General features: G+C 33.6%; 1 protein-coding gene across 3 annotated transcripts in view; it reads left to right on the top strand.

The window, feature by feature from the left end:
* PDE3A (phosphodiesterase 3A) overlaps nt 1-15704 on the top strand; it is a 316338-nt gene that overhangs the window by 175077 nt on the left and 125557 nt on the right. For all 3 annotated transcript variants that reach the window (XM_003816547.6, XM_063593031.1, XM_055095464.2), the window contains exon 2: nt 9516-9566. In XM_003816547.6, the coding sequence (XP_003816595.3) occupies nt 9516-9566 (51 nt within the window). The remainder of the gene's footprint in view (nt 1-9515; nt 9567-15704) is intronic.

Here is a 15704-nt window from a genome sequence, read left to right on the forward strand (position 1 = left end):
CATTATATATAATATATATTCAAATATATATTTTATATGTGTATATATATTTCCCTAATAAATATTGAAAGAATGCACACATGAATGAGTGGATGGGTGAATACAGAAATGAAAAATTTGTATCGAGATGTGCTAATGGAGAATTTGGTATAACTAAACATCTGATATATAATTTATATTTTGAGGTAACTCTTTAGCCAACATTTTAAAATATGATTAATTTATAGTACTTACGAAGGATTTTCAGAGACATTACATTTTTCTGTTATTTCACTGTTGTAAACAAGATGGAGATTAGAGGGTGGAAAATGGATTCTGGAGAAATAAACCCATCATATTAACTATAACCATGAGTTCCTTGAAGACAAATCAAATCTGATGTCTTTTTCTTTTTCCTTATGAATATACTTCAGTACAAAGGACCTGATACTTAGTTTGGACCCAGTAATTATTTATTGTTGTAAGTAGCACAGTAAGGATAAAAACGTTTATGATTTGCAACCAGCCAACCTATATTTTAATCCATATTTAACCACTGGCTGGGTTATGTTACATTTCTCTCTTAACTCATTTCCATATCCATAAAATATGGAGCATATGCCTCTATGGTTTCTTGGTGATGAAATTATGTATTAAAAATTATAAAACTGTAAAAAATATATCTCAAAATGTGTTTGTGTTCCATGGAAAACTGTAAATCTCTCTTGAAACAAAAAAGTTTCTATAATCACATACTTCTAGAAATATTTCATCTGAGTTCCTCAAGCTTTAACATGCTAACAGGTACTGGGACTATCCAAGGAGGGATGATATTTTGCAGAATTTCACAAGCTTATTTTACTTTATTACCATTTTTCATAAAATACCTCACAGGAAAACTTAAGCATGAGACTGATGTGATTACATTATTATTAATAGTCTCCAAAATTCAAATTAGCAATAGAAGTTGTAAAAATTTCAAGTAATCAGGATAAACCAGATGTATTAAATGAAAATAATGGAAGCTTTGTAAGATTAGTGGCAGCATATAGGTTTAGAGGAATTATTATCATTGTGATAACAGGGACAGATACAGAATTATGGAAACATTCTAAAGCAGTATATAGGAACATCATTATCAGAAATAGAGAAATTGTAGTAGAGAGGCTAGAATTTCAAACTCCAGAATATCTGAATTTGTCTCTATCTGAAGCCTTCTCATTCCCAGTGCTTATGAAATTTACGCTGGCTGCTATATTGAAATGCTAAGAATCAGAATCAGGGAGTTAGTATCAATCAAGTGGATGGAATTTAGCTAGTTATCACCAACTGTGAAAGGAAAAATATCCGTTAAATTCAGTCACAATGCTATATATCAGGCTCTCAGTGATTTTTAAAAGGAGGGTCAATTTTAAGAATTCTAAGGAATCTCTTTGTTCCTGCTAATTTGTCTGAAGGTTTACGAGGAATACAGGAGAAAGCTAAATTGTTTGGGGAACAGTAAGAGATTTAGATTCTGAGAAAGATCCTGGAGGAAAAGCTGGGGCCAGTATGCTGAAAAAGACACAGTCCTCTTGCCCTACCCCAAGAGTAAAGGGCAAGAGGTAGTGGCTGCCAAAAACAACAACAACAACAACAACAACAACAACAACAAAACTGAAAAAAAAGACAAAAAAGTTTTGTGGAGAGATATCGAATGGATATTTATATGGCTTTTTGCTGTATTTTGTATAATGTAATGATGTCCTCTTGTCTCCCCATGAAATCGTCAATGAAATCCACATCACTTGCTAATACATTGTAGAGTGGGATTGATTTGAGGAGCGGGGAGATGTGATGAAGTAGCTGTAATAGAGGTATTCTGTTTATGAGACTGTGGCTGCTAGTCACATCTGTTCTACCCACACGAGGCTGATGTGGTCTTCTAGTTTGTAAATTAAGTTATGCAGGCGGTTCCTGCCAGCAGAGATTTAAAAAAAATTATGCAGGCGGGTAAGTCTTTTTCAGCACCACCTGTATTAGGTCTTTCTAGATCCCAAGTCCCAGTATTGACGCCTGGAGGGCTGAGAAACAGTATATGGCAACCCCAGGAATTCTGTTAGCTTCTTTGGCCTAAGCCCCAGACCAAATGCAGACTTCCACTCTTACTTTTCTGAAGAGTGCAAGGTAATTTTGACATTCTTACTCCGTTGATAAGAAGAGACCCAGGAAAGGACCACCAAAAAAAAATAAGAACAATTTCCCAAAATGACTAGACAGGTGCTGAGACTGGCCTAAACTAGCAGAGATCTTCCCAATCCAGAGCACTGACCTCTGCTAGAGCCTGCAGTCAAGGGAGACATATACAGTTCAGGCTCATCTTCTCACATGGAATGCTGCAGAGAGCAAATATAGGTAGCATAGAAATTAAGGAAAAAGAGTATGCCAAGGAAAGAATCCAATCAAACATGCCCAGGTTAAAGAAGTGCTTTTAGTTTCTTATCAAATCAAAAACTGTGTGCTCATCAGAGTAAATGTGGTTCTAAAAGGCAACCCCTGCTCTCATGCATTTTGTGACTCTTGAAAAACAAAACCCATATGTAAAGGGACAATAAAATTGTATTATTTAGTATGACTAATATAAGGGTGTCTTTGTGGCATGTGGTGCATATTCTATAAATTCTTGTTGTATTGAATGGAATTAAGTAAGAGTTTGGGGACAGAAGAATCCCTGGTGTATTAGTATTTCCCTAGAGAATTTTTTCTTGTAATTTTGAATTAATGAAGCTAATAATTAACTTGTAGACCAATTTTATACTAAAGGAAAATAGTAAATACCAAATATATAGCTATGATCACAAAGATCCAATCCCTTTTTAAATTTAACATAGAGATGCTTTGCTGCTCCTAAGGTACCGTTCCTGCTCCCGCCTCAGAGCCTTTACATCTTCTATTTCCTCTGTCTGGCATGCATTTCCCCCAGGTTTGTGTGTCTGGCTCTTTATACAATTATCTGATAAAATGTCACTTTTTTCAGAAAGGACTTTTTCGATCTACTGTACTTATATAAACTTACCTCTGCTTCCAGCCCCTACCATCCATTACCCCTACTCGTTCTCCCTTCGTTTATTCTATTCTAAGCTTCTTTATAGCTTTATCATCACCTGGTATACTATGTTTCTGTGTTTATCTTCTTCCTTCACTAAAATATAATAGCCAGGAGGCAGAGATACATCTTGTTTTGTTCAATGGCATACAGTTTGTGCCTAGAACAGTGCTTTGCACATAATAGGCATACAATACATTTTTACTTAATGAGTACATGATGAAATAGAAAGTGGACTGTGTGGTAACCTTTACATCCTTATATGTATATTTTATATGTCTTCAGAAATACGTTTTAGCCGTCTTCAGCTGCTGTAAAAGAATAGTTTTCTTGAGAGTAGTGCAAAGATAACTGTGGTGACTATTACTTTCCATCGTTATCCCTTTTTTCATATCTAAAACTTCTCACCTCTTTAAGGTACACACAAATAATAATTTTTTATTTCCCATCTAGTTACAGTCCTCCTTCAGCTTTCATCCCTTTAGTAATAGTTGTGGTGAATTTTTTCTCCCGAGAAGCCCCTAAAAGGGCGTTAATTTTTACGTAAACAAACAACAGGAGAAAAACATATAAACATGAAAGCAAAATATTTTACCTACAGAAATATATTTTCAGCAATCTATTTCTCATGCTATTGTTAAAAATATCTCTGCTTGGATAGAACCTTTTTGTTTCCATGCTGACTTCTTCTTTGCTTCTCCTGTGAACTTTTTAAATTCTGTGTTTGGCAGCAGTTTTGTTTTCCTTGGAGCTAAGTACTGTGTAACATACTGTTAGCTGAAGGCTGTGATGTAGAAATTTATTATTAAAAATAAAAGACAGAGAGAAGAATTTATTCCATAAGGATCAAAATGACTTAGTGTCAAAGCAGTTAGGATTTTCAAAATGCTTTCTATAACAGATTGTGTTTCTTTTCAAGGAAGTTTACTTTGTTTGCCAGGAATAAATTTAAGGGTCTTCATTGTGCCTATCTTGGTTAATGAGAACTGAGAAGAGAAGAAACATTCTCTTTTAAAAAAATTTTTTTTTAGAGAATTTCTTCATCAGACGGAAAGATTTTATTTGCCATTTGCAGGCATAACCTTGGTGACCTATATATCCCCAGACCTTCTGGTAAGATGCTTATTAAAATGTCATTACCCAGAGGAGTAATCATAAAATAGCCAGAGGGTATTTTTTATAGATGGTGAGAGACAAACATTTTTTTTCTCCCTGAATTAAGTAGTTATGTACTCTTATCAACTAGAATATATTTAAACTTACTTTTATTTATTTTTCCAGTCTCAATCGCTCCCTCTCTGTTTTATGTTTCTAGCAACTTTATGTAACTAATCTTAAAATCATAAGCATTCCTTCTCCAAAAAGAGTATCATATCATCTTAATAAAGTTTCTCTTTTCCCAGAATTGCTTAAGTAGCATGCTGCTATTCATTTCTCTTGAAAGTTTCGTCAAAATGAATTATTTTGCAAAAAGGAAAATTCCACAGTTTCTATTTCTTTTCCTCATTGTCTGTGGCCCATTAACGTCTTTTATCTGCTACTATGATAATGTCAAATGATTACTTTGGTCATCTGCAACTTAACACTAATCTTATCTGTTTAATTGAAAGGATGTTTTGACTTTCTCTTTGAAATAATATCAACATCATTTTGCACTTAATTCTGAAATTCATTGACCTCAATGTGCAAGCTGTCTTCTTTACTATTTATTGTGAATAACCATTTTTTTTATTTGTTGTAATCACACATCAAGAAAGGGCTAGGGAGATGTCTTTGTGAAACATTTATCCCTATGGCTCTGTTTAATAGGAGTACTTACCAGTAGCTAAATGCCTCATTTTATTTTAAATAATCTGTAATATTAAGTCAGTTTATCACACTATGAGTAGTTTTTTTTAATGGATTCTGACAATATGCTGCTTATTGTAGTCTTTCATCCTTTATCTGAGAACTATGTTTTTATGACAGGAAAATATTTTTTATACAAATAGGATAAAAATTCATATGCCGTCATGCGCTAATATGAAGTTTATCCTTACATCTCCCACTCTCCACCCCATGCCCCATCTAGTGGCCAGAATGCTATAATCGTGGGAAGGAATAAAGCTCTGACACTATGCAGTCCCTACCCCCATCATTGCCTCTTTCTTTGCATTAAAAAAAAAAAAAAGAAAAGAAAATACACTGAAATAATAAATGCTACATTTTGGCTCAGATTATTTTAATTAGAAATGGAAGTTTAATGATAAACACTTTGTATTCTTCAAATCCAAAAGGAGAAAGATCCTGTTTACTTCCTTTGGTGCTCTTATTGACTGTAGAACATTACAGTATCTCATTTGTCATATGCAGAGTTCATTCTTTTTGAATATATTTCACATAGGATGTAGATTTCTGTAACATTTTTTATTACTTTGAAAAAAGTAGCCATAGTGTACATTTTAAAATACTACCACATTCTTGGTCAGCTCATACCTTTCAAATATAATATAAAGATGATATTAATATATAAATAAGAATGGAAAAGAATTTCTTTGCCCTGCATATTTCTCAGTTTGTTATATAATGCTAGGAAATAACTCTCTGATACATAACACACTTGGCAAATTTTACTGTTTTATGCTTTAAAAGAAAAAGTCAAATTTAGATAGTGAATTTTTTGAAATGCATCTTACAAGCTCTGATTTGCAAATTACCAAATTGATCTTATCTTCTGGAGTAAATGATGACCCAAATTAGTCTACATTTTGAGTGTTTTTGTTCTTTGACTAAAATCGTCATCGTTAAGATTATTAATGGCAGAAGGCAGTGAATTACATGCTTTCCTCATTTTAATTCTGGTCCTACAAAAATGTTTCCTTTTTGACTTACTGTCATCATGAAATATTCTCTCTTAAATCAATATATTGTGGATTACAACTTGTGTTTGTAAGATTTATTTACCTCTTTTAGTTGTGATAGGAGAATTTACCACCTTATTTTGATCCTGTTAGTTTAAATTCATTAGCAAGGAGGATAACAGTTTTAATAGTCAGCATTTTGTAAATCTTCCAGAAGATTTTGATAAATCATTTCACTAGAAGCCTATTGCTCAATTTATTGCCACTTTAAAGTTGCCAAAAATAATGATCTCATCTTCCTATTTTAATGTAAGGTATTGTCAATGTTTGAAATGTGTCAAGAATTGTTTTTGATAGTTCTAGTGAACAACTAACTGATTTTAATTTATGTTTCTAAATCATACTACTTATTTCATTAGTTAATTATTGCTTGTGAACCATATTATAATCATCTTTAGTATCAATAAATATTTTTGAGATGATATAATGCCAATAAATCCATAAATTAAAAAATTAAAGCATTAAAGAAATATCTACTATGTAAGCATTCAATTTTATATAATGATTATCTGGGTCAGTGTACCCAAAATTGTGTGCTAGCCAAACTACAATTAAATCATCATGATAATTCCAAGGCTTAAAACAATTGACTATGTCTGTTAAAAATGAGTAGCTTAAAATTCATTAAATTACCTTGTTATGTTTTTTACTTATTATACCGTGAACATTTCACATGTTCTTTTTTATAAAGGCCTTGGAAGCCAAATTTTAATTGCTCTATGGTATCATTTTGTATACTGTAATCTATTGAGTAATTTCCCTTTTGTTGGATAAACAATTAGTAGCACATTATAGTTACTGGATTTTTAGATCTTAGTTTACTGGTTCAAAGGGTATGAATTTTTAATAATATATGTATTATATATATTTTATATGTGTGTAAATATATATATACAATGTGTATAAATATATATTTGTTATATAGTAGCAATATATATGCTTAGTTTACTCCTTGTTTTCCAAATATTCAACATTATTAATTTGCAAATATAATAGGCAATAGTAGTATCTTGTCATTGTTTATATTGAATTTCTTTTACTTCCAATAAAGTTAAATGTCTTTCCATAGATCTATTTATTTTGTAAGTTGTTCTCACTCTTCCCTCAGTTGTTTACTAGGGTTGGGATTCTTTCAAATTTGTAAGAACCCTTGATATCTTGAAGATATTATTCTTTACCTAAGTTTACTACAGATATTTTACCAATGTGACATTTGTGCAAATACTCTAAAGTTTTATATAGCCAGATCAATTTGTCCTCTTTTGTAATAAAAAAAAGTCTTTAAAAAAAGATTTCGATTTCTTTAATTTTTTTTTTATTTCCCAAGATAGGTTGAGTATTTACCTGGATTTTATTCTATTTTATATTTACAGTTTTGTCTTTTTAAAAATTTGTCTTTTAAATCTATAATTAATATTACCATTTATTATAAGGTTAGGCTCTAATTATTTTGTACCCTCAAAAGTCTATTTTTCTTTTTCTTTTTCTTTTTTTCTGAGACAGGGTGTCACTCTGTCGCTCAGGCTGGAGTGCAGCAGCGCGATCTCAGCTCACTGCAATCTTGGCCTTTCAGGTTCAAGCGATTCTCCTGCCTCAACCTCCCAAGTATCTGGGATTATAGGCGTGCCCCACCACACCCACCTAATTTTTGTATTTTTAGTAGAGAAGGGGTTTCACCATGTTGGCCAGGCTGGTCATGAACTCCTTTTTTTCATTAGTTGAATAATTCATCAAATACAAAATATTTTTGATGTTTTCTTGCTTATATTTTGTTGGCACACATACGTATATTTATTCCAAATTATTTCATTCATTTGCATTTTTAATGCTAAACCATCATCCCCAAATTTGGTTAAGTTTTATAATATATCTTAATAACCAGAAAGGTATTTTCATCACTTGTAACATTTTCTAATGGATTCTTTTCTTTTGAGATGGAGTCTCACGTTGTCTTTCAGGCTGGAGTGCAGTGGCGTGCGATCTTGGGTCACTGCAATCTCTGCCTCCCAAGTTCAAGCAATTCCCCCGCCTCAACCTCCCAAGTAGCTGGGGCTACAGGTGCACGCTACCACGCCTGGCTAATTTTTGTACTTTTAGTAGAGACAGGGTTGACCCGTCTGGTCTCGAACTCCTCACCACAGGAAATCCGCCCGCCTTGGCTTCCCGAAATACTAGGATTACAGGCATAAGCCACCGCGCCCCGGCCTCTAATGGATTCTTTTTTATTGTATATACTTGAGGTGTACAACATAATATTTTGATGTATATTTACAATGTAAAGTAATTACTAAGGTCAAGTAAATTAACATCGATCGTCTCTCATAGTTTTAACTTTGTGTTTGGTGAAATAACCTAAAATCTACCCTCTTAGCAAACTTCAGCACACTGTATAACATCATGAGGTATAGTTCTCATGTTCTCCATTGTATTGCTACACTTATTCATCTGACATAACTGATTATATATGTTTATACTCTCCAATGAAATTTATGTTCTTTCAAAATTAAAAATACTGTTAGCTTTTGATTGAAATCTAGTTAAACCTGAAATCTAGTTAAATTTGTTTGAGTAGAATTGAGCACTCAATAGTTTATAGAATTAAGTCTTCTTTACCAGTAGCACTGTATGTCTTCAGTAAATTTTTACCATTTTCTGTATATGGTTATCAAACATTTCTTGATAATATTCAAAGGCATATTATTTTTGTTGCTATTGTGAACAGTTGTTTGTTGTTAAGTCTACTTAGGAGTCATTGCTGCTATACAGAAAAGCTAATAACGTACATAAATTCATTTATAGTCCATCTTATTGGTGTGCTAGCTTATTAGTTGTAAATACTTCTTCAGCTGGTACTGATGACTAATGAGATTACTGACAGATGAATGGAGTTTCATTTCTCTGAGTCAATATCTTTTATTTCCTTAATATTCTTAATGTTAAATGTTATTTTCAATAAGTAAATATTCTTCTTTGTAAGCAAGGTAGCTCAGGGATATTACCACCATAGGAATAACGTGATGATATTTTATAGGTTATTATTAAAAATCTACATTTTGTGACTATGTGGGCATATTTCATATTAAATATTTAATAATTTTACTCTTTAGAACTCTCAAGACTTTTATAGTTTTGACGGAGGATTAAAAATTATTGAACTGATTTGGCCTTCTGGTTCTTATCATTTGCGGCAGTAGATTTAACTGCAGTAGTCATTTACCCAGAATATTTTCTTAAAAAGCTAAAGGCTTAATAATATGCAAATAAAGCTTTACATGGTTTAACATCTATCTAGGACATTCCTGACAGAGCTACACAGTAGATTCTTTTATCACACAGTGATATTAAAATACTCTCAAAATGATTAGAAGTTGAAATATTAGCTATCAAACCAGGAGTTTGCTACTAATTTAGGTATGTTAATTTATTCATGATAGCTATTTAATATATTACTAATAAAGATTGGAACAACCTGATTATTCTTTAAAATAAAGAAGAAAAATGTTTGTCAGGTAAAATAATCATTTAACTTATTATAATTTTCATCTTTCCAGCTCATGGGGCATTCAGAATGGGACCACAAACGAGGGCCAAGAGGATCACAGGTAAGTTTCTTTTCCTTTTCTTTTTCACGTTTCGTTTTGTAACACTTTCAGCCACGGGTTTTCTAAAACTCAAGAGATAATAAAATGTAGAGCGAGGAAGAGGCAAAATAACCATGCCATTTGTTTTTATTTAAGTTAACTATAATTAAAGTCTGGATTTCAAATCCCAAAGGCAGATGCCAGGATATTCCTTCTAAGAGCTTTCTGGTATCCCAGATTGGTTGTGTTTATATGAATATAGATTTTATATTCATCTTGTCTCGGCAGAATACATTTTGATCAGCAACCCACTCTCTTTATTCATTTCCTTTGACAATTTTTCCGTGTATTTTCTTTTTTCTCCAGCTTCCTGTTTTTGGTTAAATATTTTGAAATATAATCAGAATAAACTCTGAACTAATTACAAGATTTTGTCTCTAAATTAACTCTTTTCATCTGAGGGAAACAGAAAGATGAAAGGACCTATTATTTTTGAAAAGAAACAAATTCTAAATCTTTCTATATTACCAGAGTGTTTTCATTGTCTTGCTTTATGTCTTAGGCAAAGAGAAAAGCTTCCATGACGCATTTATGCTTTTTAATGACCTAATTAGACAATGTGGATTTGTTTTGCTTTCATAATTACTTTCCCTGATGGAATAAAGGCTGAGCTTTACACTGAGAAAATTATTTCTCCTCCTAGAGCACTTTGTGAAGAAATGTAAAAATAATTTCTCACAAGGCAGCCTATGGTTACCTGACTGTAAACATGCAAAATAAAAATTAAGTGGGTGGAAATTTTTGCTTCTATTGCACACATTTTGTATTTGCTACTAAAAAATATATAAATTACGAAGGGCAGTTGAATGTGCAATACTGTAAATGAAAGTTCATTGGAAAGTGGGGGCTTCTCCCAAGTGTTTACAAAGCTGATTTGTTCTTGTGTTGTCATTAAACTTGTGTGAATAACTCTATTTAATTCAGGTCACTAGGAAAACAAAACCAAGTCAATCAATTGTTTTAGTTCACATTTTAATGACTGATTTTATTTCTGTCCAGTATCAATTTGATTAGTAAATAATGTAAACCAATTAAATTAGGATCATCTAAAAGAATTTATGCCTTACTTTATTTCCCTCCCTCTCACCTCCCCTTCATTTTCTCTGAAAACTCTTCCTCTGTACACATCTATAAAATTTTAAATCAAAATTTGCTGCAAGGTCAGTAATGAAGGGATTAAATTAACATAGAGTAAATTCTTCATGATTCTAAACCAGTAAAAATGTAAAGATAAGTGCAAGTAAGAAGGTCCATGGTTTCTGGTGATTGCCACCAAAACATTTTGATATTCAAAACATGCCAAGCAAGTTGTTGAGGACATGTCTCTTCAAAGCAAGGTAGTGTTATATATAGAAAATTATTGTTTAAGATATACATCATTTACTCTCTATTTTGCTTACTTTGGTATAATTTATCTTCAGGTTTAGATTGATCACTATGTCAATATAAATTGACAAAAAAAAAACCTCACAATTGTACAGTATGGTTTTTGTTAACTTTCAGTATAAAAAGAACAAAATTTTTAAAATTCCAAATATTGCATATAGCTAGAAAATGTGAGAATTCCACATATAAACAAAAGCTATTTTCATAAATAAAATTTGATTATATTTGAAAGCCTGAGGTGGTTCTAAAAAGCAAAAGCATTAAAATCGGCTTGCATGAATTACCATTATCAACATCAAGTCTTTTTTGGATCTCTTAACCAGCAAAATAGCTATTCTAAATATAGTATACCTTTGTCCCATTTTGATTCCTCAACTCAGATGAAAACTGTCAAAGTAAAAAACAAACACAACACACCAAAAGATAAGAACAATAAGAACCATAGCAAAAAACGTTAAAAAGAAAGAGAATTTCCAAAGAATTTGGAAATTTCAGGTAGATAAATTAAGTCTTAAGTAATAACTTCTTATCTGATTTCAATTCCCTGCTGACGAAATAATAATAATAATAATAGTAATAATAATAATAACAACAATAATGTTTTCATGTTTTGGATAATTGATCCCTTCTTTTATTGCTATTATCTCCTTGGTCAATATGTCTAAAGCCTTCCAGCTTTTCAAGGGGAACTTCAGACAAGTTGCACTTGAACACAGACCTCTTAATAGTTTACTCCAAAGCCTTGCTCAAGTCCCATCTTAGTTAATTTAGAACTGGTTTCTAAGCACTTCCTATGTTTACAGCACTGTGGTGGGTCTAACTGAAGACAACTGAAAAGACAAGTATACTGCTTTCCAAGAGCTCACAAATTATGGTTGGAAATACAGCAATATTTGTATATATAATTCACATATAAGGCAATCTGATAGATGCAACATTACATACAGTATGTGGTGCATGATGACATATCTGTGAATGACAGTATATATGATGGTGGTCACATAAAATTATAATACCATGTTTTCAGTATGCCTTTTCTATGTTTAGATACACAAATGCCATTTGTTACAATTGCCTACATTTTTCAGTACAGTAACATGCTGCACAGATTTGTAGCCTAGTAACAATAGGCTGTAGCATATAGCCTAGGTGTATAATAGGCTATACCATCTGGTTTGTGTAAGTATACTCTATGATGTTCCCACAACAAAATCCCCATCATTAAGTGACATATATACAAAGTGTAATAAGACTATATATATATATTGGGAGGCCGAGGCAGGCAGATCACCAGAGGTCAGGAGTTTGAGACCAGCCTGTCCAACATGGTGAAACCCCGTCTCCACTAAAAATACAAATAATAATAATAATAATAATTAGCCAGGCATGATGGTGGGTGTCTGTAATCCCAGATACTCGGGAGGTTGAGACAGGAGAATCTCTCGAACCCTGGAGGCGGAGGTTGCAGTGAGCCAAGATCATGCCACTGCACTCCAGCCTGGGCAACAGAACGAGACTCCATATCAAAAAAAAAAAAAAAAAAAAAGACTGCATATATACAAAGTGAGATAGGATTTAGGTGGAAGAGCATTTCTTACTCCCTAGTAGACTAGGAAATACCTCTGAGAAGTGATGATACCTGAGGTGTGGCTTTAAGGATGGGTAAGCTTTTGAAAGTACAGAGGAAAAGGTGGATGAAAAAGCTTTGGTAAAAGTCTGAACTGAGAAGAGTGTGGGACACATTTGAATATATGTGAATTTTTTTATAACTTCTGTATAAATGCTTTTGGATGGCAACTCTTACAGCAATTACTGTGAAGGGATAATCTGGAGAACGCTATACTTCATTGACTAGATAGGCAGAGGAAGTTAAGAGGGTCAAGAGTTTGAAACTGAGTACTATAAGAATTAGGACCATTAACATAGAACAGTTTAGATGAAAGATGATGAGTTCAGGGTTGGCAATATTAAGTGACAAGTGAAGGTGACAATTCCAAAACGAAGTTTCAGGCACATACTCGAGGCCTGATTAGAACAAAGGGCGTCAGTTTGGGAATGCTAATCATACAGGAGATAATTGAGCTCCTCCAGTAGATAGGCTCCCAGAAAAATATTAAAAGAAAAAACAGAATAAAAGTCTGATTTTTGGAAAATATGCTATAAAGACTAGAAACAAGCTGAGGAGGGAGTTAATATGAGTGTGCATGATCTTACTAGAGACCAGGTGGAGGAGAAATGATTCAGAACCAAAAGTAGTTACACCAAGAAGAGGAATGAAATCACAGACCAAGGTTCAAGAAAATTAAAAATGTAGCAGATGTCTCTGGGTTTAGTGATTAGGAGGACATTAGTGAACTTTCAAAAAACAGTTTTGAGAAAGAAGTGGTGGAAAGAAGAATATAGAAGAGAATAGTGTAAGATACCAGAAGAGTCTCTTGGAAGAGCTTTGTTTTAAAAGAAAGTTGGGATTGCAGAAAGAGGTGGCAGCAAGAGTGATTTATTTATTTACTTACTTATTTGTTTATTTTTAATGCTAAGGTGAGATGTGTGTCTTAATTACTGGCAGATGAAAAGAATTAGTGTGGAAAAGAAAACACTGAAAATTCTCAATAGTGAGCTGATTCAGGACTGAGGAAATGGTGCGGTTCAGGGAAGGGAATGTGCTTTCTTCCAGAGTGGTCCTTTTGGCACTTCTTCATGTGTTTTCCTCACCGGAAACCCACCCCCACCCCTACCCCATACCAGCCATTTACACTATATCAGAGAAACTGACCCTGTTTGCAAATGAAATACTGGATAAATCCACCAAAAAGTACAGATGGGTAAGCTTTGAAAAGAAAGTAGAGGCCAGGGGCAGTGGCTCACGCTTGTAATCCCGGCACTTTGGGAGGCCAAGGCAGGTGGCACCTGAGGTCAGGAGTTTGAGACCAGCCTGACCAAGATGGTGAAACCCCACTTCTACTAAAGATACAAAAATTAGCCAGGAGTGATGGCATGTGACTGTAGTCTCAGCTACTCGCAAGACTGAGACAGAATAGCTTGAGCCCTGGAGGCAGAGGCTGCAGTGAGCCAAGATTGCGCCGCTGCACTCCAGCCTGGGAGAAAGAGCGAGACTCTGCTAAAAAAAAAAAGATATTTCTAATAGAAAGAGAGAAAAGAAAAAATAAGAACAGATATTATAACATTAAAAGGTATTATGAACCGATTGACTTCAGTTTTCTTGGTAGGATTGAGGATATAATAGTGAAAAATCTTGAATGCTAGAAAACATATGGAATAAATATTGTTTTAGATATCTAAAAAAGGGAACTTGCTTGATTCCTGCCCAGTACAAAGCAGAGAGCTGTGTCAGATGTGAGTGTGCTAGCCTGCAAGATGAATTTTAACATATTTTACTTTGATTCGCAAAACATGGATATATGTCAGGTACTTTTTTTTAGCCTTTGAGGAATCAGAAATAGACAAAACGTTGGCATCTAGCAGCATCTAATTTTTTTTTTAAAGTCAACCTTAATTATTGCTAGGATAGAGTTAAGCTTCCCCTGGCTTCTCCCGGGATACTTAATAAATAAGTGATTTTCTCAAATTTCCCTTTGTATTTCAAAATTGTATCATATATGCATTATCACAGAATTTAAGATGCACCATTCATATCAAATACTTGTCCTATAGAAAAATACCTATCTCTCTTCTAGCAAATTCCAACCCTTAATTGCATATGACTTTTTAGACACAGCAAGAATGTCATTCAAGCTGACTTATATTACTTTATTCTCAGTAATTCTCTTTCATAATTTGTCAGCTCACTCATAGCTTTCTGGCTGATTTTTCTTCTTTCTTTTTTTAAAAGTATATAACTCTCAAATAGTAGATCACCCAAATGTAGGAAAGATGCTAAATGGTAAATAAACTTCCACCAGCATGCAGAACTCCTTTGTCTGGCAGTGTTCCCAGTAATACCAAATGAAGTCAGGGGATGAAATTCTCAGAAGGCAATTACTTGTTGTTTTTTCTTCATTTTTATTTTTTATTCTTGAAGGAAAAGTTTTCCAGTGGGAAGTAAAGAGAGGCAACAGAAAATATGCTTTTTTTTTTTTTTTTTTTTTTTTTGGAGACGGAGTCCGGCTCTGTGCCCAGGCTGGAGTGCAGTGGTGCGATCTCAGCTCACCACAACCTCTGCCTCCCTGGTTCAGCGATTCTCCTGCTTCAGCCTCCCAAGGAGCTGGGACCACAGGTGTGCACCACCACGCCCAGCTAATTTTTGTGTTTTTAATAGAGACAGGGTTTCACCATTTTGGCCAGCATGGTTTCAATCTCTTGACCTTGTGATCCGCCTGCCTCGGCCTCCCAAAGTACTGGGATTACAGGTGTGAGCCACCGCGCCCAGCTGCTTTTTTTTTTTTTAATGCTTAAAAACAGTAGGAGGACATTCCAAGGGGCCAATAATTTACTTATCACTTAGTGGAGGCTCCTTGTGGAAAAGATTAGTTCAATTTGTGAATTTGTAAACATCCTAACACTTTAATATTCTTGGAACCCTCAGGCCTTTATTTACCAATAGTGAAAAACTAGCAAGTTTTTAGTTATTTAGTATATTATTGGTATTTGACTACCAGCCAGACTGTATTAGCTGGACTTAAAAGTACTTACAAGAAACAAATTTTTGTGTTGTCCATCTGGTTTTCAAATGATTGAAGTCTTTCTTTAGATAAT

This window comes from Pan paniscus, chromosome 10, assembly GCF_029289425.2.
Source record: "Pan paniscus chromosome 10, NHGRI_mPanPan1-v2.0_pri, whole genome shotgun sequence".
In the NCBI taxonomy this organism is placed as follows: domain Eukaryota; kingdom Metazoa; phylum Chordata; class Mammalia; order Primates; family Hominidae; genus Pan; species Pan paniscus.